At 38.5% G+C, this 24593-nt stretch overlaps 1 protein-coding gene across 1 annotated transcript in view; it reads left to right on the forward strand.

Moving 5' to 3' along the window:
- Positions 1-23078, forward strand: part of SF3B1 (splicing factor 3b subunit 1) — a 23798-nt gene extending 720 nt beyond the window's left edge. The window contains exons 2-26 of the mRNA XM_017729165.1: positions 395-477; positions 5246-5470; positions 7422-7523; positions 8209-8323; positions 10156-10235; positions 11413-11580; positions 11733-11967; positions 12718-12930; positions 13328-13449; positions 14080-14277; positions 14369-14470; positions 15762-15941; positions 16347-16433; positions 16561-16831; positions 17106-17251; positions 17339-17485; positions 17655-17780; positions 18165-18386; positions 18632-18814; positions 18907-19018; positions 19105-19225; positions 19509-19640; positions 20518-20790; positions 21271-21487; positions 22447-23078. Coding sequence (XP_017584654.1) covers positions 395-477; positions 5246-5470; positions 7422-7523; positions 8209-8323; positions 10156-10235; positions 11413-11580; positions 11733-11967; positions 12718-12930; positions 13328-13449; positions 14080-14277; positions 14369-14470; positions 15762-15941; positions 16347-16433; positions 16561-16831; positions 17106-17251; positions 17339-17485; positions 17655-17780; positions 18165-18386; positions 18632-18814; positions 18907-19018; positions 19105-19225; positions 19509-19640; positions 20518-20790; positions 21271-21487; positions 22447-22605 — 4019 coding nt within the window. The 3' untranslated portion in view covers positions 22606-23078. The remainder of the gene's footprint in view (positions 1-394; positions 478-5245; positions 5471-7421; positions 7524-8208; positions 8324-10155; positions 10236-11412; positions 11581-11732; positions 11968-12717; positions 12931-13327; positions 13450-14079; positions 14278-14368; positions 14471-15761; positions 15942-16346; positions 16434-16560; positions 16832-17105; positions 17252-17338; positions 17486-17654; positions 17781-18164; positions 18387-18631; positions 18815-18906; positions 19019-19104; positions 19226-19508; positions 19641-20517; positions 20791-21270; positions 21488-22446) is intronic.
- Positions 23079-24593: the final 1515 nt, after the last annotated feature.

The following is a 24593-nucleotide window of genomic DNA, read 5'->3' on the forward strand; positions in this document are numbered from 1 at the left end:
GGAAGCCGGCGCGGCCGAGCTGATACTGAGCCGCCGCGGTGCTTGCTGAGAAAAGTGCCCCGAAGGAGGGGAAAGAGCGTGAGGTCTGGAGCATTTGAGCTGCCATTTTACACAACTTCCTGCCGGCCGAATGTCTACGTAGCAAAGCGGCTTTCTGAGCGATTTACCGAGTGAGGGCTTTCTCAGGCGGGGTGTTCTTCTCGAAGGTGCCGTGTGCCTGTGTGCACTGCTGCTTCCAGCTCTTCTCAGTGTGAATCAAAGCTGTCTTTGTGGGCATTGACTGCGGCTTGCCCTGCGCTTAAGTATCTTCAGGCAACGGAGAATAATTTGTAAAATTACACTGCTTCTGTGTTTTTGCTTTGGGGTTTTTCACTTGTGTTTCTTTGTACGATAGGTGATCTGCTGTGTTTTGTCTTAATTTATATCCGTAATTCACTAATTGAAAACTACCTCTGGATGGTGGTTGTGCACTGTGAGGTAGGCAGGGCACCCAGGTATTCATTGTCTTTTAGGATTTTTTTTTTTTTTTTTCCATTTTGCACTGAAAAATCTTTTCAGATGGAGAGCCATCATCTCCCGTGGAAGTGGGGTTAATGTAGTCTTTAACATTGCAGACCTCATCTGACCTTAGGGATGAAGAAAAGCTTAAACTGTTTTCCTTACTTTTTTTTAAAACTTAGTTTGAAGGGGGTTTTTTTTAAGAATTCTGGGGTATTTTTATATTATTACAGAAGTTGTCCTGTGCTTTGTTTGTATGCTGTGACATGCATAAGGGTTGTGTGAGATACTACCCAAGTGAGTATTACCCATCACAGTGCTCTGCCTTTTCTACTATCTAAAGAGATTTTTGTACTAAAACAGTAGAATTGTCGAGGTTTGTTTTGTTGTTTTTTTTTTCCCCCCCAAGCTGAAATTGCTTATTTATTGCAGGAAATGGTGATGCACTGACTTCAGTGAAAACACTGACATGCTTCCAGTTGGATGTGTTTTGATTAGTGTTGTATCAGAACAGGTTTTAAGGGGGAGGGTAGTTAAGTAAAAATGTGTATGACAGGGCATGATCATGTAAGGGTCTTTTCCAGCATGGAGGCATTAGCTAAGCAGCTTGATTATTTTGCTTCCGAGTTCTATCCTATCTTTTTTCAGTTCCTCACTAATCTTTCAAATTGAGTTGTTTGTTACTAAATCATCTTGAAATATTTTTGATATATTTGTACTGTTTGTTAAATACTTACTGATTGATGTGTTCAAGACACAACTTGAAAGAAGCATCAAAACAGTTCGAGGTTGTGTCAGCTACGGGGAACTACAGTTAAATGGGAAGTCTGTTGGAGGCTGAAAAGTAAAGTTTTAAGTGTCAGCTTAGAAAACTTCAATAAGTGCTTCACCTTTCAATGCTGTTGAAGGTCGTTTTTAATTTAAACTTCTTTTCTTGCTCAGAAAAGAACAGAGATCTTCAAACATAATTGACTTAATATGTGTAAAAGTGCTAAAGGAGATAAAAATAATCCACACAAGGGCAAGCTAAATGTGCAAAAATATGATAAGACATGAAAACACAGAACCTGTTTACTGTGTAAAATACCTCTCCAGCACAGGGGCTTCTTTTTTTAATGTTGAGAGTAGAACTACATGTGTGGTAACGGAGCAGATACTTTGAGAAAGCTCGTCTGTGAGCTGGATGTTCAGAGGCTTCGAATTTACATGTGTTGACTTTAATAATTCGGCATTTATGGTATGTTTCAAATCAACTGCACGTTAAAGTTACTTCTTCTGAAATCCCAAAATATATAAATAATAGAGTAAAATACAGAAAAGGAATTATCAGTAGAATATTATATTCCTCCTCTTCTTTTTCCCTATGTCCCACTCCCTCTCCTGTTTCTCTGTTTGTGAATGAAGCTTCTGTTACGTCCTGCTTGACTAAGTCATTAAACAGGTAGTTTGCTCTGCACAATGTATCTTTAAGCTTTGTGACTACTCTTTCTTAATTTGCTTTTTATTACAGAGCTTTATTAAATACGGTGTGAGCTTTTTCAAGAAAGTGCCAGTTAACTCAAGGAAGATAAACACATGTTGAATGTTAAAATAGCATTTTCCATCTAAATATGCAATGCTTTCCAAACTGGCAGCCAGGCTGCCTGTGACTACAGGCCTCCTGGTTCAGGGGGTTTTGTTCATGTCAGATGGGTGTTCTCTCTAGAGTGCTTCATTTAAACTGGCACCTGGAGGCTGTGTGGCATTAGTTGAAAATTAGGGTGGCCATCAGTAAGGTTTGTTGACCCTATGCAGACTTTGTTTTTTGGTATAGATAACCCAGCAGGTTTTGCTGTAGGAAAATGAGAATGCTTCTTACCCTGCCAACAGATGTAATCCCTGTAATTTAAAGGAGAAGGCCGACAATAAATGAGACCTCTACCCTCTTCATTAAGTATAGCTGTTTTAAAAATAGAGGACAAGGCCTTAGTATGTTAAGTGTTGGTAAGAACTATCAACAGGAAAATATTTTTGTATTAATACTTTTACTGCAGAAATCCCACAACTGTTTTACTTAACTCTCTTGGTGATAGTAAAGGTGGGAGGCCATGCACAAGCAAATCTTTGTGGCCCATCATGCAGGGCAGGGTGCTTGCCTAGTGTTTTATGTGTTCGAGCTGTAGGTCAGGTTGATTCAGTGAACAGGTGATGGAAAGGCAGGATGATCCTGTAGGCAAGATCTGTAGGCTTTGTTTCATGTTGAAGTTGGTTACAACTATGGATGTTCAGTCAGCCCTTGTGTCCTACTGAAGAGGCAGGGTGTTTGTTGTTCCTGTAACTGCTCTTTGGAAATAAAGGAAATGGTGGTGGTGTACTCTAAAAGCACCGACCCAGTGCTGGTAGTGTTGTCCTTGGTAGAGATGGAAGCTTCGGGTGTTCCCTTCCACTCCAGTACTGCAATGCACCAGGCTGGAAAAGGAATCAGGAGCTTCGTCTGCTCTCTGGAGGAAACAGAAATAATAAAAAAATATGTGGAGAAGATACTTGAGTTGCACTGGCTCCATAGCCATGCCATAGGATGATTCCACAAAAGTGGAATATCTTAAGAGGAGGACACTGTAAGCACCTCTGAAGGCAGAGACCTCTGTGGGCAAGAGAAAGATCCCTAATTTGGCGGTAATTTCTTCCTACTGCTTCTCCCGGAACTAACACATTGGAGAACAATGTGTCCCAAGTTCTGGACTTACAGCAATCCCCTGGGCTGTGCAGAATTTTAGAGGGAACAGGATGTACCCACAGGCAGGATTCAGGAGGTGCTCATGGTCAGCAGTATAAGGCTTTTGTGAGGTTTCAGCTTCTCATGAACTTAAGGCATCACGAGTTTCTGTAACACAGACGTGACTGTCCAGGTTAGTCTGCTTTAGAAAGCTGCAGAAGTTTGATGTGGCTGGAGCAAGATTCTCCTTATCAGCATTTAGGGTATATCTTCTGTGTGTGGGACTCTGGCTGAGTTCAGAAACACATTTCTGCTGGTTTTCCTTGCTAAAGCAGTGCAGGAATTGCTGCCAGTGAATACGGTGCTTCACATGAAGTCAGTGTTTCTTTCTGACTAAGTGAACACTTAGTCCTGCTGTTCTCACTCATAGCTATGGGGCAGAGATTTGTCAGGTAAAACTGTGTTGAATTGCCTCCCTAGGAAACGCCTTTGTACCAGAGGCATAATTTGGCTTACAGTGGGTTTGTGGTTGGTTGTTGTTGTTTGTTGGGTTTCTTTTTTTTGGTTAGTGGCAGTCTGTGATAAGAAAAGGACCCAGCTGTGACGTTAAGGTTGAAGCTTGCAGTGTTGACAGTTGAAACTTTTAAACTAAGCCATTCTGATCCAATAATTTGCATTAGTAATAATCTTAGCTTTATAAAAAAAGTATTCTTATTTTTTGTCAGGTTTCCTAGCAGGTGTTGCATAACACTGTATAGTGTCTTTTGCAAGATGACTTGGTGGGAAAAACGTGTCAAATCTATTCATCCTGAAAAGAGAAGTGAGCAACAGTAGTAAACAACTATTGAATAGCCAGGATTCAAGATTATTTGTGAACAACATTTCCTGTAGCTTTTTTGTAAATTGACAAATTTCCTTTAAGTTAATGTAGCAGGCAGTACCACTTCAAGTGGGAGAGGGTGAATCACAGAATTACTGATGATGAAAGGGTCTTTTGAGACTTTGTAATCCAGTTCTTCCTCTCAAGCATGATCCTTTGTATTCTTTGCAGCCATGAAATGCAACTCTTGGGTGTCTTCTTGGCCATTAAAGTAATTGTTTGATCTAGTGAAATTTACATTGTATGGATAATTGTCTTTCCATATCTATTAGCTCAAAATTTGCATGAAAACAGAAATAATTTTTACAGTTAGCTGTGCCTCAGTATACCTACAGTTACATTTGCTGAAGGTAGTTGGATTACTGCAATTTATTTTCTTGTTGCATTACAACGGATGGGAGGAAGGCATGGTTTAATTTTGTTCCTTGTTTTTTGGACTAAGAAGTTAATGTCCTTTCTGAAAGTACCAAATTTCTATGGTCAAAGATGGCCACCAGAGTTGATTAGAGTCAGATCCTGACACACTACAAGAATGACAGAGCTCCCATTTGTCTTGTTTGAAGGGCGTTTGTTATCCAGAAGAATAGTAAAGTCTTCAAAGATGGTGGTGCAGGCAGGAATAATGATGGGTAAATAACATTTGAGCTGCCAAAGTGAAAAGAAACTGGTCCTAAGTTTTGGGAGTTTTTATTAACTTGTTACCCAGTGGCATATTAGGGTTGGGTTTTTTATTTACTTATTAAAAGATAGCACAGCTTTACAATTTCTCTTTTATTAAATCTGTTTTGAGAACTTGTGCAGTAGTTCTTTTGAAGAGAGTTGTTTAAATTAGCAAAATTGGTGATAACATTGTGAAAGGCTTTTTTTAATGAGAGGATTACATTTGTTGTGAAAAGGTTTTGTTAGTGTAGTGTTGAGAAATATTGCTGTGGTGTAAATTACCTTCTCTGCTACCTCTGTCGGAAGATGAGATATGGTAACACTGAGTTAAATAGTTTGCTTTGGGCCATACAATTTATGTAGTCTGTGCTGGATCATTGAGGAAAAGCTGTTTATGAATACCAGCTTATGAATGATGATTTTATAGTTTTGTGTGTCATATATGTCTATTACTTTAGTGATAATCTTAGGTTGGGAATAAAAACTTGGTTTGCTGTACATAGTAACATGAGTATTACATCTTGTATGTATGTGTAACAAGACTTCTTTGTGTGTGTGGCTTTACCCTAGATATCGAAGCACAAATTCGAGAAATTCAAGGAAAAAAGCCTGCTCTCGATGAAGCACAAGGAGTAGGCCTTGATTCCACAGGATATTATGATCAAGAAATTTATGGTGGCAGCGACAGCAGATTTGCTGGATATGTCACTTCTATTGCAGCAACCGAATTGGAAGATGTAAGTGATTTTACGTGTTTTGTTTGTTTATGGCATGCAATATAAGTATTTCAGAATTGATTTTGAGAAATTTTTAGTTGCAGTTGCTTGAAGTAAAAACAGTTGTTATTAAAGCCATATTGGACCAAATATGTCTTACCTGGGAAGCTTATAATCATAAAATGGTTTGAGTTGGAGGGGCCATAAAGATCATCTTGTTCCAACCCCCCTGCCTTGGGCAGGGACACCTTTCACTAGACCAGGTTGCTCAGAGCAACATCCAACCTGGCCCGGAATGCTTCCAGGGATGGGGCATCCACAGCTTCTCTGAGCAACCTGTGCCAGTGCCTCACCACCCTCACAGAAAATAATTATTTTCCTAATATCCACTCTAGACCTACTCTCTTTCAGTTAGGAGCCATTCCCCCATGTGATGTGACCGCATGCTGGTGGAAAAAGTCCCCCTCCAGCTGTCTTGTAGGCTCCTTTCAGCTACTGGAAGACCTCAATTAGGTCACTCCAAAGCCCTCTCTTCTCCAGGCTGAACAAACCCAACTCTCAGCCTTTCCTCAAAGGAGAGATTCTCCATTCCTCTAATCATCTTGGTGGCCTCCTCTGGATGCACTCCACCAGGTCCCTGTCCTTCCTGGGCTGGGGCCCCCAGAGCTGGATTCAGTGTGCCAGGTGGGATTGCAGAGCAGACGGGCAGAAACCCCTGCCTTGCCCTGCTGCCCACGGGGCTTTGGATGCAGCCCAGGACACGTTTGGTTTTCTGGGCTGTGAGTGCCCATTGCTGGGTCATGTCCAGCCTCTCTTCCACCAGCTCCCTGAACTCCTTCTTGGCAGGGCTGCAGTTCCAAGTCTGGCTTTGTACTTCATGAGTTGTGCTTTGAGAGCCTTGTAGGCCCAAGCAGAAGGCAAAAAGTTGTGGCCTGGTACTCAGTGTTAGCCTTGACTGGAATAATTAACTTTGTTCTGTTATTGCTGCCAGGATTACAAATGACAGTAAAAAAATCTAATAAAACTTCAGCCAACAAACTGTTTTAAGATTTCTGGTTCAAATTTCAGAGCTATTTTTAAGAATTGGCTTTCTCATGATACTGTGTTCTCCTTATGTATCCTGCTTGTAAGATATGTTAATTTCTATTGTTAAACATTTGATCATATTTTCAGTTGCAGGAGCAGTCAGAGTCTGCAGTTCAAATCATAAATTCATAGGCTATAGTTCAAATAATAAATACATAAATATATCTTACACCGAGAGAATTTCATTTCTAGGAATGAGGAAGATTGTTTAGTGCTAATTAATACATGGAGTGTTTTTTTAGTGATGTACTTGTGTCATCTATAGACTTCTAAGGATGCCTTAATTAAAAATTTCCATCACTCTGTGGCTCACTGAAAAAAATTCATAGTTTTATGAGCAGTTTTTCTTTTGGGTTGCTGTAAATAATTGAATAGAAACTGACTTTAATATGAAGAAGTAACAAAAGCAAGTGCTTGTATTGCTGTTGTGAGTAAGTACAGCTAAAATAACATGAATTCTATCTCTCAATTTTTCACTGTTTCTGAAGCTTTTTTTATAGAGCTATTAAGTCTTGTTCCGTATATGTATATGACTTCTAAGAAAAATAGTTTGAGTATCTCTCACCAGTTCTCACATGCCAACGTGGGAACTGTAATGGTAGGGCTCATATGAAATACAGACTTCTTGTCTAATTAGTGTAGATAGCATACTTGATTAAATGTAGCATATTGAAGACTACTTGAGCCTGCTTAGTGATATGAGCAGGTTTATCTGAGTCAGCAGTTTGGGAATAATAAGACCTATATGAGGAAGCTTGTGAAAACTTGGAATTAACTACTCTACTTGTCCATTTTCATCTTTTCTGTGACCACAGCATGTACATTTGGTGTTAGTTTATCTAAATACAATATGAGCATCACAAATTCACCATGTCTTTACTGACAGGATGATGATGACTACCCTTCCACAAGTTTGCTCGGCCAGAAGAAGCCAGGGTACCATGCTCCAGTGGCATTGCTTAATGACATACCACAGTCTACTGAACAGGTACATCTTAATTGAAGAAACAGTAAAATACTGTTGTAGGCATGGGGGAAAAGAAGTGTTAATCAATAACAGGTCTTGTTTTCTGGAAATATGAGATGTATATTAATTAAATTTTGCTTTAATTAAATTAAGCTTGTTACTGCTTTAGTTTGGAATTCCACAGGGTGCTAAAGATTGGCACTTGTGCATGTTAAAGCCAACATGAATGTAGAAACTAAACTATTGAATTCTTTTTTTACTGAAGTCAGATACTTCATTAAATTAAAATAACTGGGAAACTTCATGTCCTTTATACTTCCGGTTTTTAAGGAAAATGTAATCACTTAAGTTTTATGCGCCTGGAGTATTTTTCTGTAAAATTTAAAAGCACAAGAGGTAGAGCTAAGTCACCCTGCAAAAAGAATGGGAAAGGTCAACAGCATGAAATGCTTTGGTAACAAGTGAATAAATTCTTAAAATAGCAAATGTTTGCAGAAGTGATTTCATAAGTTCTGTGTTAAAAAAAGATGAAAGTTCTAGTTACAGAAGTTAAATTTAAGTTGGTATAGTGTTTTGATGTTCCTGCATAGTTGAGGCAAAATATAATTTAGGTCTTTTTTAATAATACTGAAAATGAATACAGTATCAGACACTTTCTGTATTGGTCTTCATAAATATGTGACTAACGGGCTTTCTTGGTTTTTAGTATGATCCTTTTGCAGAACACCGTCCTCAAAAGATTGCAGATCGGGAAGATGAGTACAAAAAGCACAGGCGGATGATGATAATTTCCCCTGAGCGTCTTGATCCTTTTGCAGATGGTAATTTATCTTGGCTTTTCTATACCCTTTATGAAATTTTTGTCTTTAATTGTCTTTAGCCCTTTGATTTCTGTTGGCATGCTTATAAACTTAGTTTTGTTTTAAACATCCCCTTTTCATAGAGATTTGGTTGAAAATTTAGATGCCATATTCTTCATCTTTATAATACGAGTTTTCTTTCCAGGTAGAAGGACAAGAAAATTGTCAATGAGCCATTGCCATAGAAACACAAAGGGTTAAAGGTTTCTATTTTCATTTCGTTTTGGGTTGTGCGTTATACTTTGAACAACTTGTGTATTGAGTGCTCAGATTCATTCAGTACCTTGATAGTTTTCATTCCAAGTTATAGATTTACAGGGTTACTGCTTTTGAAATGCTAGTAGAGCACCTAATTCTTACCATCCTATGTAAATTTTAGGTGGTATAGCTAAAAGAAACAAAAGCATATATAAGACTTTGATACTATTAATAGTTCAAGTCTGTTCTGATAATTTTAGAATGAAAGTCAGGAGAAGGGGTGTTAGTGGGTCTGACAGAAATTTTCTTCAGGTGAGTGAGTTTCACATGTGGCAATAAGGTGCCTGTTGGCTTAAAATTAGTAGCTATTTTGCAGGTTTTACAAATGAGAATTTCAGCCTGCATGAATTAATAGGGATATTAATTATTTTACTTGCTTAATTGTAATTGATATAAACATGTATTGTCAGAATTCACAGGCCCATACTAACTGTCCTTAATTTCTTTCCTACAGCAGTACTGCTATATGCCAGTCCTGTCTGCATTCTTAAGGGTGCAGTTCAACACATCCTGTGTAGATTATGGTGAAAAAGTATTCCAAAGGAAAGTCCTATCAAAGCTAGTGTCAGAAAGACACAGCCAATTGGGCAGTGATCTTCAGCATAGAAATGTTTAAGAAGTTTATTTTTTTCCCTGAAGTATAATAGCTATACCACTTGTATAGCAAATCTGCACATTTTTCTTAAAGAAAAGTGTTTTTCTTGACAAGTCTCATTTCTATAAAGTTGGGCTTCTTTTAAAGTATTTAAAAATTTAATTAATGCAAGATACAGAGCATAAAACAACATATGGTGTACAAAACCCATTACCTGTGAGTATTGTTGTGGTGGTGTATGTACTGTATTGCATTCAGCTCCCAATCACAAGTGTACCTTGAGAAGAAAAGAGGGGGAAAGTGTCATCAAACAGTATTTTGGGGTTTTTTATTTTGTTTTATTTTTAATGAAGCCCTGTTACAATATGACACTAGAAGGTCTGTGAGACATGTCCAGATTTGTCAAACTTATAAATGGGTCTTTATGATAAAACAATTTAAACATTACTTAGGTATGCAATAGTTATTTATAGTCAGATAACAAGTAGGATTTAACAGCTTACACAAGGTAATGTTTTGATTATAAATATCTTTCCAAAGTGTTACTAATGGTAAAGAGATAATTTTCTAGGCTTCTATTCTGCTGCTTGAAGTCAGAACTGCTGATGGAGACAAAGGCACGAAAGTGTACGTATTCCGGATTAGCAACCCAGGAACCCATCACTTCTGAAGACTCTTAACTGTGTTGTCATTTTATCATTTTTATCGGCTTTAAAATATTTGTTTGAAACTGCAGTAGTTATGTTTGTGTTCAAACAGGTTAAATTGATCAGCAAACTGAATAAACGTAAGATACATGTAATTTTAAAAATTTTCGATCAAAAAGTAAAATTAAATGATCATGGAATAATATAATACTAGAGCAGGACAGTAGAAGTCCATAGTTTCTGCTTATCCTGTACTCATTGTGCTCCATTCCTGTTGCTGTTCTCTTCTGCAGGAGGGAAGACTCCAGACCCTAAAATGAATGCCAGAACATACATGGATGTTATGCGTGAACAGCATTTAACAAAAGAAGAGGTGCGTGGAGGGAAGGGTTTTCCACTTGGACTGAGTTTCATGTTACAGCCTTTGAAAGCATGTTAGGAAAGTGGGAACATAAATTCTGTTGACTTTGTCTTGACTTAAAAGCCCATTTCTTTGGAAAATCATGTTCTTCATATGTTGAAAATCAGTAGAGTTTAAAAATGAAAGTTCTAAAAAACATCTGTTCTATGTAATACCTAAGCAATGCAGGGAAAAATAGTCTCAATATATTTTAATCTGGATTTTTTTTTTGTAGTACTTGGACTTTCTCTTGTTTGTTTTTGTTCTTTCAGAGGACAGACAAAATCTAACAGTGACTGAGAATTACTCAGTGTCAGATGTTTGTTTTTGTGAGCTCTGTGTACAGGGAAGCCAGTGAGGTTTTAAAAGGCTTTTGGTGATGTACCTACAGCAGATGTTGCAGTACTAATATCTGGTATAAGATGGGCATTTGCTTTTAAATATTAGAAAAAAAAAAGGAGAAAAACCAAAAACATGCTTTAAAATTCATTTTAATAGGTAAAAAGATATTGGTAATATAAACAGATTTCTTGTGTAATACCTACAGTACCATCTTGTTAATTGGAGCAAGACCTTGTAGTTCCAGTGACTTCTAACATAGATTTGTCTTACCTTAATTGAGGAACTAGTTCATAATTTTGACAGTCTTACTGCTTATGCATCCATTGATGAGTGCAAAACAGTCTGGGTTAGTGTGCTGTTTTAGCAATATCGTCTCAGGATTTTAAATAAGAATCTCAGGGCTTTTTCTGTGTCGTGGGATGTACCTCGTGTGGACATATTTTCTAAGTCATCCACCTTTAATTTACTGAAGTGGCACTTGTTTGAAGCAGAATGGTAATGGTCTTAAGGCCTATACCTATAGGTGACAGAAACTGATAGCTTTAAAAATTCTCTGTGTTTGTATTTGCTGCAAGAATGGCTTGTATTGGAAAATCAGTTTAAAAACAGCCCCTCAAACACAGCTGCTCTGTCAATGTAGAAGAATTTGAAAAAACAGTGGCCTTCAAATGAAAGCAGTAGCTGATTGCAGGTTATTTGAACAAAACCTCAAAAAAACCCATAAAAAGATACGATAATCCTGAAAAAGCTCTTTTAAAAAGTATAATTTGAAGAGTTCTTATGGTGTTTTTTTTGTGCTCTTGAACAGAGGGAAATTAGGCAACAACTAGCTGAAAAAGCTAAAGCTGGAGAGCTTAAAGTCGTCAATGGAGCCGCTTCTCAGCCACCTTCAAAACGCAAACGGCGTTGGGATCAGACAGCTGATCAGACTCCTGGTGCTACACCTAAAAAATTGTCCAGTTGGGATCAAGCAGAGGTAATGACCTAGTGCTCATCAGCTGTCTACAGAAGACTTTATTAGTGCTAATCCTCTTGAGCGTCAGAAGTTTCTTACTGTACTTGAGAACAACTAGCAGTCTTTTACTGTAGAGTATGAGATACTGATCCTTTCGGTTTTGTCTTGTATAGACTCCTGGACACACCCCATCTCTGCGATGGGATGAAACTCCAGGCCGTGCAAAGGGCAGCGAAACTCCAGGTGCCACCCCAGGTTCAAAAATCTGGGATCCGACTCCCAGTCATACCCCAGCAGGAGCTGCAACACCCGGCCGGGACACGCCCGGTCACGCAACACCAGGCCACGGAGGCGCCACTTCCAGTGCACGGAAAAATCGGTGGGATGAAACACCCAAAACAGAAAGAGGTATTTCTGGCTAACTGGGAGGTGCTTAATAAGTTTCGAATGGTTGATTGTACTGGGTTTTTTTCACTTTGAGTAAACAGTGAGTTCAGAAGCCAGGCAAGACGTAATTCTATTCTGACATCTAGTGGTTGATGTGGGGAGTTGTTCTTGTCTGAGTGTAGCTTTGGGTTCTGCCTGTGCTTAACTGGCATCCGTGAAACCATCTCGGCTCAAAAATCGAATCAAAGTTTTGTCATATCTAATGACTGCTGCAAGTTAGGATTTTAATGTGCAAAGGACACTGTAAAGGAGCACATGTTGTATTACCTTTCATAATATGTTTGTGTGTGTTGTTTTGGAATGGTTTTGGTTTTTTGTAGAGGTTGTCATTAAAACAAATTTTGGAAGCATTTTCTCATCTGCCTAATTTGAATTTGGCTCTTGTGTCAGAGAATGGTGAAACACTTGTTACCTAGTGCTTTTATCAAGGGAGTACATGGAGTACTTCGTTCAATTCCTAGAATATCTGAGTATTTTCTTTTTTTTTTTTTTTTTTTTTTTTAAAAAAAAATGACACTTTTTCATAAAACAAAGTTTTCTGTTGGATATTTTTAGTGTAATGCCTGTGTTTTTTCAATGTTCACCAAAGTAGTCTTTACCTTTTGCACACTGTTTGTTAATTTGATACTGAAAACAGATTTGAATATTGATAATATAGTTGGAGTATATACTGTTCAGCTTTCTGAGAAAATTGGGTTTGTTTTTCCTTAGATACTCCGGGCCATGGCAGTGGATGGGCTGAGACACCTCGTACAGATAGAGGTGGTGACTCCATAGGTGAGACACCAACCCCAGGAGCAAGCAAAAGGAAATCACGCTGGGATGAAACGCCTGCGAGCCAGATGGGTGGCAGCACTCCTGTTCTGACACCTGGCAAAACACCCATCGGTACACCAGCTATGAACATGGCAACTCCTACACCAGGTAAGCTCAGTCCCTTGTCTAAGGCTTCACTTTGTTTTGTTGGGAATGAAGCATTTCTTTTGTGCTGTGTTTTGAAACAGACTTTGGCCCAGCATGCTCTCCTGCGTGTATGAAAGCAGTCAGTGTATGCTCAGTTACTATTTTTGTGGTAATGTCCACAGCAACTCAGTTTTGGAGGGGAATTGAGACTAAGGTTACATGTCTGTTGTTGTTCAGTGTAGTTGGTAAAAAAATTGATAAAACGCTCTGTAAAAGTTTGATATGTTATTGGCTATGGAATTCAACTGCTATGGGAACTTTGACTCAGGAGAGTACTTAAAAGTTAAGTAAACAAGTCATCTGCTTCTGTATACAAAGGATTTTTTTAAATGCTTTTTTTTTTTTAATTTGAATATAGGTCACATCATGAGCATGACTCCTGAACAGCTGCAGGCTTGGCGATGGGAGAGGGAAATTGATGAGAGAAACAGACCACTTTCTGATGAGGAGTTGGATGCTATGTTTCCAGAAGGATATAAGGTAATTCATCTGGATTACAATACAGCAGACCATGATGAAGTATTTTTCTTACCAGGGATTATTGATTTTTTTTTTCCCCCCCCCAGAAGTAGAAGGTTTCGCAGTAAGTATTGATTATTGATTGTACACACTTGTTTGACTTGGTTACTGATTTATCGTAAATCCCTTAGAAAGGGGAGGTCTAAAGGTGATCTCACAGGCAAATCACTATTGTGCTTCTCAGTGTTGGAAATGCCTGCCAAGGCCAGAAATGTACTCTGTATTGGCTAACAGAAATATCAACTTCAGACATAGGCAAACATGGAAGAGGGTCACAAATCCTGGAACAGCAAGTATACTATGTTGATACAGTTATTGAAGTGCTGCTTTAATCCTTGGAGACTTCACAATTTATTCTGCAAGCAGGAGTGAGCTTCCTTGTGAAATGTTGTCAGTACAGGATAAGTGCAAATACAAGCGGTCAGGGTGAGTTTGTATTGCTGTGAACATGGGATCTGTTGTATGCCATAACACACAAATCCCCAAACAAATAAAGTGAAAGCTACAACTTCAAGTGATGTTTAGTATTTAGTGGCTTCCTCGTTTTATATCTGTTGCAATTAAAAATGAATTTTATTCTTCCTTCCTTAGGTTCTCCCACCCCCAGCTGGTTACGTGCCCATCCGTACTCCTGCTCGGAAGCTCACAGCAACTCCAACCCCCCTGGGGGGTATGACAGGATTCCACATGCAGACAGAGGACCGCACTATGAAGAGCGTTAATGACCAGCCATCTGGCAACCTGCCGTTCCTGAAACCAGATGATATCCAGTACTTTGACAAGCTGCTGGTAAAGTAGATTTCACTCATGCTGATTTAACTTCGCTGCTTTCTTTTGATTATGTAGTAATGCCCATTTATTTGTCTGGAATTACTTGTAGGTTGATGTTGATGAATCAACTCTGAGTCCTGAGGAACAGAAGGAGAGAAAAATAATGAAATTACTTCTGAAAATAAAGAATGGCACACCTCCCATGCGAAAGGTAAGATCAGTTGTCAGATACGTTTATGTAATCTCATTTTTCAAAAATTAGTGATTGTTTTCAAGTTTAGCTTCAGTGGTCTGCGGGATTCTCTTGAAGATAATCTCCTAAGGTTTGGTATCAATTATGGTTTAACCCCAACTGGCAACTAAACCCCACACAGCTGTTTGCTTCTCCCCCTCTCACCCTAGTGGGATGAAGGAGAGAATCAGAAGAACAAATGTGAGGAAACTTGTGTATTGAGATAAGAATTTAATAATAATAATAGTAGTAAAGGCCAAAAAAGAAAAAAGAAACAAACCCCAAGGAAACAAGTGATGCAGATGGAAAACACTTGTTCACTATCAACCAAGGGATGCCCAGGCAGTCCCTAGCAGTGATCCTTGGCCAGCTTTCCCCCTGGCTTACATGCTGAGCATGGTGCCATATGATGTGGAGCATGCCTTTGAGCAGTTTGGGCCAGCTGTCCTGGCTGGGTCCCCTCCCAATTTCTTGTGCCAATCAGACTTCTCAGTAGTGGGGTGGGTTGAGAGGCAGAAAAGGCCCTGACTCTGTGTAAGCCCTGCTCTGCAGTAACTAAACATTCCTGTGTTATCTGCACTGTTTTCGGCACAAATCCAGAACGCAGCCTGATACTAGTGACTGTAAAGAAAATCAACTCTATTCCAGCCAAAACAGCACACCCTGTTTAGTGCTTACTTTCTTTCTCTTCTATATCTGTGTGGCTTTTTGTAATTCAGTATAATTTAGTATTGCTGCTCTTTAGACAGTAATGTCAGTCACTAAATGGTGTAGGGCTTGTGTAATTTTTTTTTTACAGTTATGAGAAACTGGGCTTATAGCCTGTTTTGCTTACAGGCCTTTGTAATTTCTGGATTTGTTTGTTACACTTGAATTAGCTACTTAGTGTAGCTCTTACTTAAGTTTTGGCCATAAGCATTAGGCAGCATAATAGCAGTCTTTTCTGCAAATGCTCTAAACTGACCAAGCACTAAGCTGCCTGGATGCAAATGCTGTAAAGTTACTTTCCAGATGGAGCCAGTATTAGCTCAGAAGCATGCTCTTCTTAAAAACTGAACACCTGGGCACTAACAACACAGTGTTTGTCATCACACATTTGTGCTTAAACAGATCAGCATAAAATGGCTTGAAATAATTTTGCAGTGGTTGGGGCAAGTACTTGGAAGCCTGTGGATATAGTCAGTTACATTGTAACTTGGTTAGTATCTGGTTTATGATTGTTCAGTGTTGTTTCCTTAGTTTAACTGGCAGGTTTTCTGGTTTTCTTTAGGCTGCGTTGCGGCAAATTACTGATAAAGCTCGGGAGTTCGGAGCAGGGCCGTTGTTCAATCAGATTCTGCCTCTGCTGATGTCACCAACACTCGAAGATCAGGAGCGTCACTTGCTTGTCAAAGTCATCGACAGAATTCTGTACAAATTGGATGACTTGGTCCGACCATACGTACACAAGGTCTGTTGCAGTTTCCTATTTCATCTGATTTGCTCTTTCTGCATTTTTTGTGCACATCAGAAGAGGATGATACAATTTTTTTAAACATAATTGTCTTTCATATTTCTGAAGCCAAACTTTTAAGTTTTTGTAGTGTGATTGGAGCGTAGTCTTTATAGTATTGAGGCATGATATAAATATGATATATGCATATTTGGGAAGGACCTTAGCTGATCTAGGTAGTGTCTTCAGACCATGTCCTTAAGAGACTAAAAACAATGTAATAGATCTAATTTTTTTCTGATCATCATAAGGCTTTAAGTTTGAATTAATGGAATCATCTCTGTGTCATGGATTCTAGTAGGGCTAGAAATACTATAGAAAGTGTTATTAAAAGGAAATATTAATTTGTTGTATCTTTTTCAGATCCTTGTCGTCATTGAACCATTGCTGATTGATGAAGACTACTATGCTAGAGTGGAAGGCAGAGAAATTATTTCAAACTTGGCTAAGGTAAAACTCCATCTTTTATTAAAGCACTGAGTTAGCTTACATATAACTGCATGTTTGTGGGCATGGCAGAACAATTAACTGTGCTGTTCTTAAATCCAGTTGGTGTGTTTTGTGTTTTGTGCTGCAGGCTGCTGGTTTGGCAACAATGATCTCCACAATGCGACCTGATATTGATAACATGGATGAATATGTCAGAAATACAACAGCTCGAGCCTTTGCTGTTGTTGCTTCTGCTCTGGGCATTCCTTCTCTGTTGCCCTTCTTGAAAGCTGTCTGTAAAAGCAAAAAGTCCTGGCAGGCCAGGCACACTGGCATCAAGATTGTACAGCAGATTGCTATTCTTATGGGTTGTGCTATCCTGCCTCATCTCCGGAGCTTGGTTGAAATTATTGAACATGGTAAGTTCTGCTTTCCCAGACAAAGTTTTTTTACCCACTTTTGTCTGGAAAATTTTTCATACCTTAGTAAGGCACAGTGACAGTAGGGTCCTGGTTTTGTTGTTGCTATGACACTGAGAAACATTTCAGCTTACTCAGAAAGATGACTAAAGATGAATAGTGGTTCAGTATTCCTGAAAATAAGTTAATCCCTTTTACAGTCCTCCTCTGTTTTTGCTATTTTGATCTTAAGACATGAGTACAAGAAGTGGTGCTAAACCCTACTGTCTTGCAGGGCTGGTGGATGAGCAGCAGAAAGTTCGCACCATCAGTGCTTTGGCCATTGCTGCTTTGGCTGAGGCAGCCACTCCCTATGGTATCGAGTCCTTTGATTCTGTCCTGAAGCCTTTGTGGAAGGGTATACGTCAGCACAGAGGAAAGGTAAATCTAAACCACTTTCTTTAGTGTGAACTGAAACGAATGTGTACCTGCTGTAACTTATTAGAGATATATTTTGCATTTAAATAGGGTTTGGCTGCATTTTTGAAGGCTATTGGTTACCTGATTCCACTCATGGATGCCGAGTATGCAAACTACTACACCAGAGAAGTCATGCTAATTCTTATCAGAGAGTTCCAGTCTCCTGATGAAGAGATGAAAAAAATTGTGTTGAAGGTATGTCAGAATGATAGTTTACCATTGATATTGAATATGTATGTATTTCCTTTTCTTAAAATAAAAAGCAAAAAAAATATCTAAAACAAAAGCGAAAGAACCCACCCCAAATCACCCACCCCGCACCCCTACACAGAATTAAAACTGTTGGATTTTTATTTCCTGTCAGGTGGTAAAGCAGTGCTGTGGTACGGATGGTGTTGAAGCAAACTACATTAAAACAGAAATCTTGCCACCTTTCTTCAAACATTTCTGGCAGCACAGAATGGCACTGGACAGAAGAAATTACAGACAGGTATATTTGGTGGTATTTTAGCTGGAAAATTATTTACAGTAGAAGAAAATTAGAATGTTCTTTCAGACTAGGTACTTACTTTTGTCTGTGTCCTGAAACTCGATTTTTGTTTGTACTAGCAATTTAGAAGTTGTGTAGCTAAGATGATTTTCAGGTTCTTAGGAGGTTGTCACGACATTTTACATCTGTGAATGACTCTTCATCAGTTGCAAGGTGGGGTGCTTCACCTCATTTATGTTCTTAAAAACACTGGTGGGTTTCTAAAGGTAAAAACAGGTTTTTTAGAGTGGGCTTAATGTGTTTCTTCAGACTAGGGAAATTGTTTTCAAGATGCAGAAAGTAGATTTTAACCATGTTTGCTTATTTAACATTTCTGTGTTTCAGTTGGTTGATACAACTGTGGAGCTGGCAAATAAAGTTGGAGCAGCAGAAATTATTTCTAGAATTGTGGATGATCTGAAAGATGAGGCTGAGCAGTACAGAAAAATGGTCATGGAAACAATTGAGAAGATCATGGGAAATCTGGGGGCAGCTGACATTGATCATAAACTGGAAGAACAGCTCATTGATGGTATTTTGTACGCCTTCCAGGAACAGACAACAGAGGTATGGCCAAGGCTGTTGGAGTATTTGGTTCACTGTAATTGTAAGCTATCTCACTGTTAGTTATATGGAAATGTATGCTTCTAAGTTAGATTTTTAGAATCCCTTTTTAGATGTCAGTGCTCTAATCAGTGAAATCCAGAGGCATCTCTGGAATGTTAGCATTTAAAAAGCAATTCTAGATTATGACAAGTTTAGTTAAAATGTAGTGTTGTTGTCTGATTTTCCTTTGTTGTTTTTACCCTCAGGATTCTGTGATGCTGAATGGTTTTGGCACAGTGGTTAATGCTCTAGGCAAAAGAGTTAAACCCTACTTGCCACAGATCTGTGGTACAGTTTTGTGGCGTTTGAACAACAAATCAGCCAAAGTCAGGCAGCAGGCCGCTGACCTGATCTCTCGTACTGCAGTTGTCATGAAGACCTGTCAAGAGGTATGGGCTTCTCTTCCAGATGTGCTCTAGCAGGTCATAGTAATGAGAGGAGAAGGAAAAATTAACTTCTAACTCTTTTTACTTGGTTGTAGGAAAAACTGATGGGACACTTGGGTGTTGTTTTGTATGAGTACCTGGGTGAAGAATATCCTGAAGTACTGGGCAGCATACTTGGAGCGCTTAAGGCTATTGTGAATGTTATAGGTATGTTTTTGTATTGATTACTTGGCTGTTCAAGAGCAAAATAAAAATCCATGATAAAACTAAATGTGCCTCTTTGAATTCAATAGGTATGCACAAGATGACGCCACCAATCAAAGACCTGCTGCCACGGCTGACACCTATTTTGAAGAACAGACATGAGAAAGTACAGGAAAATTGTATTGATCTTGTTGGGCGTATTGCAGACAGGTAAGTTGAGTAATGATAAAATATCTAACCTTTTGTATGGGCAATTATTGTAGCAAAAGCTCAAGTTGAATCTTTGATACGGCATCAGGGTATTTAGTGTTGTATCTCTTGATATTTCTGAAGTTGTGCATAAAGCTTGAGATACTTAGACTGTTGAATTACCTAATAAAGGAAATGCTTAAGCAGTTACCTCTGATAGCAAATGAATAGGTGCTGCAGTTTGTGGCTTTATTTAAAAACTTCTTTCGTGAATGAAGAGGTAACTCACTTTATTCTCTTTCAGAGGTGCAGAGTATGTTTCTGCAAGAGAATGGATGAGGATCTGCTTTGAACTGCTTGAGTTACTAAAAGCTCACAAGAAAGCTATCAGAAGAGCCACAGTGAACACTTTTGGTTATATTGCAAAAGCTATTGGGTAAGTTGGTTTAATGCTTATCCACTTCTACACGCAGTTACCAAACATAGTGATGATTGTTAGTTTTCTGGTGGGAAATATTCAAGCTTCTCTACATTTTATATGTGCAGACTTGGTTTTACTCATTTTGAAGAATACAGTCATGTATTCTTCAGTAACGTAGGATGTTGGGCTTCTGAACAAAATTTGTGGACTAATAAGATTAGAGTCTTACTTGGGGGTGAGAGCTGTTGTCTCATGAATTTTTGATACTGTGATTTGCATTCAGTACCTTCTTTGTATTATTTCATAAACTCTCCTTTAAATAATTTATCTTCTCTCTCTTTTTTTTTTTTTTTTCCTCCCCCCCACCAAATCAATAGTTTATTGATTTTTAAAGGTTTGTTTCCACTAAGGTCATACTGCAAGTCAGCACATTGTGGAATGAAGCACAGTTACCACCATTATGCATATTCTTTTAAGTGACTGATGACTGACTGAATGCAGATAGAGCAAGCAGCCAGGGGCGCTGTAACTGTTCTCTGTGCAGGACATAACCTATTTCTGTCAATGCTTATGGTTTTTTACAAGTCTGTAATTGCCTCTGGGATCAGAGTATTAGTGGGGAGGCTCTGCTACCCTCCAGAGTTCGCAAGAGGAACAGAAGGCAGGGAGAAAGCTAAGTCTAGGCAAAGTAAAAAATATTGGCTGTGAAAAGAAATCCTTAAGCTGTTCCATAGTCTAGTGTTTCATTTTTAGTGTTCAGTTTGTTTCCCAGTTCTCTCAACTTTATATGAGGGCTAAGCCATGTTTCTCTACCACTTGTTTGAAGCTTAACTAATTTTATCCAAGCCCTCACTGAATCTATTGACATGGATGCCCATGTTGTCTCTTCCAGACCTCACGATGTATTGGCCACCCTGCTGAACAACTTGAAAGTACAGGAAAGGCAGAACAGAGTATGTACTACAGTAGCAATTGCTATTGTGGCTGAAACATGCTCACCTTTCACAGTGCTGCCTGCACTCATGAATGAATACAGAGTTCCAGAACTGAATGTCCAGAATGGTGTGTTAAAATCTCTTTCTTTCCTGTTTGAATACATTGGAGAGATGGGAAAAGACTACATTTATGCTGTTACACCATTGCTTGAAGATGCTTTAATGGACAGGTGAGTGCACTTCTTCTGTGGTACAGGTACCCATAGTCATATTTAAGTATATACCTGATCATTAACGATAGCAAATATGCATATTGTCCTTGTTTGCTGAAGGCTTTAAGTGACCAGCGTAATTTGGAAGCTGTTACTTGCAAACAATTTGGATTATATATGCTCCAATTTTACTAATAATTCTGAAGATTAAAATTGTAAAAGCATCTTCAGTGAGTCAAGACTTCTTCCATTAAAACTGCTTTTGATCATTTCTGTTGTTGGTACTTCTGTGGAATTGGAGTGCAGTAATTTGTCAGAAAACTCACATCTTTTTTCACTTTATTAATTTTTGATACTCTGCCTCTTGCTGTCAGTAAGTATAGCTTAAAAATGTTGTTAGTGCTTTCAAGAAAAGTGTAACTGAAAATAAACACTATGCTTGTCCAATCATGTTGCTTCTAAGTCTATTTTATTAATAGCCCATTGTTCTCTTTGCAGGGATCTTGTACACAGACAGACAGCCAGTGCTGTGGTGCAGCATATGTCCCTCGGTGTTTATGGGTTCGGCTGTGAAGATTCCCTTAATCACTTGTTAAATTACGTGTGGCCTAATGTGTTTGAAACCTCTCCTCACGTCATCCAGGCAGTTATGGGGGCTCTGGAGGGCCTCAGAGTCGCTATTGGGCCCTGCAGGATGTTGCAGTATTGTTTACAGGTATGGCCTTGTGTGTGCTGGGGCAGCAGAGACAGCAGTTGTCAGGGAGGACTTCTTTGCAGGAGACAAAAAAGTCAACTGAGGATGATTTCCAGCAAAGGAAAAACTGGCTTTTTGTCTCCAAAGTATTATTTAAACATGATATTATGTGCCAAGGACTTGAATAATGGAAATAGACAGTAAACAGAGGGTTTGGTGTAGGGAGATAGGTGATCACATCACAGAACTTGTGTAGAAAGAGCAGGTAATTAGATTTTCAGTTGACTAAAATAGCCTGGCACTTTGATTTCTAAATTGGAAGCATCTCACAAATTTTGAAGATGTGAACTAATGACTGGGGAATAAATTAGCTGTGGGAGGGGTTATGACAAGTAACCAGTGAAATAAATAAATGAGAGGATAGGATTAATAGTCATGATTTGTCATTAGCCAAGAGAAACAGTGAGATGATTAGAAGAGTGAAGCACTATAAAACAGAGCCTTGATTAAAATTTATACTGCTAGATCAACACTAGGCAGTTCAGCTTTTGTAAATGTGCATGTGGTGCTAAAATCTGAAGGCTCCTTTTCTGTGTAATTGCACGTAACAGTGGCTGTGTTGGCTATGGAATCAAAACTCACCTAACAGGTGGGGAGCAAGGATTAAGGTAATGCAGGGCGGTGTAGAGAAGGTGTGCCAGCATTTTAGTAGCAAGTTGCAGGTAGGAAATTTCACACTTCTGCAGTGCGGGGACCTCAGCATGAAGATACTGATGTCAGTAGGAGGGGGAAGGTCTCTTGCAGTGTATATTCTTGCAAATACTGTTTGTATATACTGTTATTATATAGAACTGTTTTTTCCTGGAGCTTGTATATTCTACCCATTTATTAAATGCTTATTTTCCAATGCTTGATTAAATTCAACAAAAGACATTGGGACTTCAAGCTTTTATTACATTTTGTTCTTTTCTGTTTTCTAGGGTTTGTTTCACCCTGCCAGGAAAGTCAGAGATGTTTATTGGAAGATCTATAATTCAATCTACATTGGATCACAGGATGCTCTGATAGCACATTATCCAAGAATCTATAATGATGAAAAGAACACCTATATTCGTTATGAACTTGATTACATCTTATAATCTTCTTGTTCAGTTGTTTGTGTTTAATGCACAGCTGTTGTTCAGTTAAATGCTTTGGATTTCATGATGTAAAATTTTAAAATTTTGGAGATCAGTGTAGAGCTGGTCAGAGGCAGAGCTAGGTATCCAGTAGCATGATTTTTTAAATATGTCCTTGTTTTTTGATGTTAAACAGTTAAAGCCAGTAGTGACCAACAAAACAGTGATTACAATGTACTGGAGGGATTTTGTTTTGGATCCATCTTTATGAAGATTTAGATTTCATTCCTTGTGTTTAAAGGGGAAGTTTATTTGAGAAATAAACATTTGTGTATAAAAACTAATTTGTGTGTGGTTTTTGGACAGAGGGGCTTGTAAAATGAGTCCCTTTGGATTAAGTATTTGTTCATGTAATAAATAGGTGGTATAAAACATTTTAACCCTTTTTGTCATCCACTAGCTTTTGAATAAATAAGAAAAATGTACCAACTGTAGTTAATGTGTGTATCTTTGTCATGCGATAATGTAGCTGTAGCCTACTACATGGTTGTAGTAGTATCAGCTTATTTTCATGGAAAAAATAGTATTTACTTGCTTGTTAACTGCTTCATCTGCAGTATCCTGGTGAGCATTGATTAGCTTGTTAAATTTTCAGAAGTTAAGCAGTTTTATTGTAAATGTTATTTGTAGAATCAGTTGTGAAAATTATGTATATTGATCATATTATGTTTAAAAAGCCAAATATTTATAGGCTGTGCTATAATTCTGTTAAAGAGCTAGGAAAGTTAAGTCCCCAGCACCTTAGATGAGGCAGTTTCTAAGAATAGCATTCTGTTTTCTCATTTGCTTTTTGCCTTTTGTGTGTGTACTACAAAGAAAAAGGTCTTGTTGTCTGACAGTAAACCACCTAAAACCCAAGGATGAATCATGCTGGTAGTAGCGTGCATTACCCCATGTTTGTAAGGTAACAGGAGGCAGTAGCTGGCTATTGGACACCTTGTTCTACAAGTCCTTGACTCAAGTGATTCATTTCCATCTTACCAAGTTCAATGCAGTGGTGTTGTCTGACTTCTCTGCTGTTTTACATAAATGTGAGAGTCTTTAACTGTTCAGCATATAAGAAAATTTCACCCTACCTTTCAGGGCATAAGTTTTTGTTAGGGGTTTGGGATGGCACAAAAGCAACTTGGGACCCTTTTGTTAATAGAGGTACTAATTTGTTAGGAAAGGAGAGAAGTTGCTTTTTTCAGCACCGAGCTGTATTGTGGAACTTGCTAAGTAAAACCAGCTGCAACTTCTTGAAGTCTTTATTGCTGAACTGTTTCCTCTGAGAATAAGGTGCATTCTAGTTTATTTCTAGTGGTTTGATGCTGAATAGTGTTGTTTGTATTACAGATAGCCTGCCATCTTCATTGCTTCAGTAGTTCTGCAAGACAGAATCAAGCAAGTGCCAGTAGAGAGGGAGGAGAGCTGAAAAAAAAGCAGGGTTTTGAGAGATGAGCCAAAAGAGAGCTCTGAAACAGGTAGGAATGGATGATCGCTCCTGACTTCTAAGTGGGTCTCAGCAAATTCATTATTCTTAGAAATAAGTAAAATTATAAACATTTTCTCAAGGTGGAGGGGAGCAACTTCAAGTTGTTCTCACTTTTGTATTTTTCAAGCTCATCACTTTTAAATCTCAAAAATACTTTCATAAGTCTTCTTGAGGAAGATGCAATGTTTCCCTTGTTTCCTGAGAAAGAGGGAAAAGGGAGGGAGAGTTGTTTGATGAGACAGAATTGTATATAAAACTGATGTTCACGTGTGGGTTTTTTGCTATCCCAAGTATCTGGTAAGAAAAAGGGTTTGAAATGGCAGTATTTAATTAAGTGCAGTTCTTGATAGGCAGAGTCATCAGGAAGCATTTTTGTCCTCCTTGAGACTTTGTGGATCTGTGGAACTCTTACCTACAGAAGCCATCTCTGTATCAGAGACTGATGTGACTTTCTGGGAGTCTCCAGCAGCTTGTA

Source organism: Corvus brachyrhynchos, unplaced genomic scaffold, assembly GCF_000691975.1.
Source record: "Corvus brachyrhynchos isolate BGI_N302 unplaced genomic scaffold, ASM69197v1 scaffold370, whole genome shotgun sequence".
NCBI lineage: Eukaryota > Metazoa > Chordata > Aves > Passeriformes > Corvidae > Corvus > Corvus brachyrhynchos.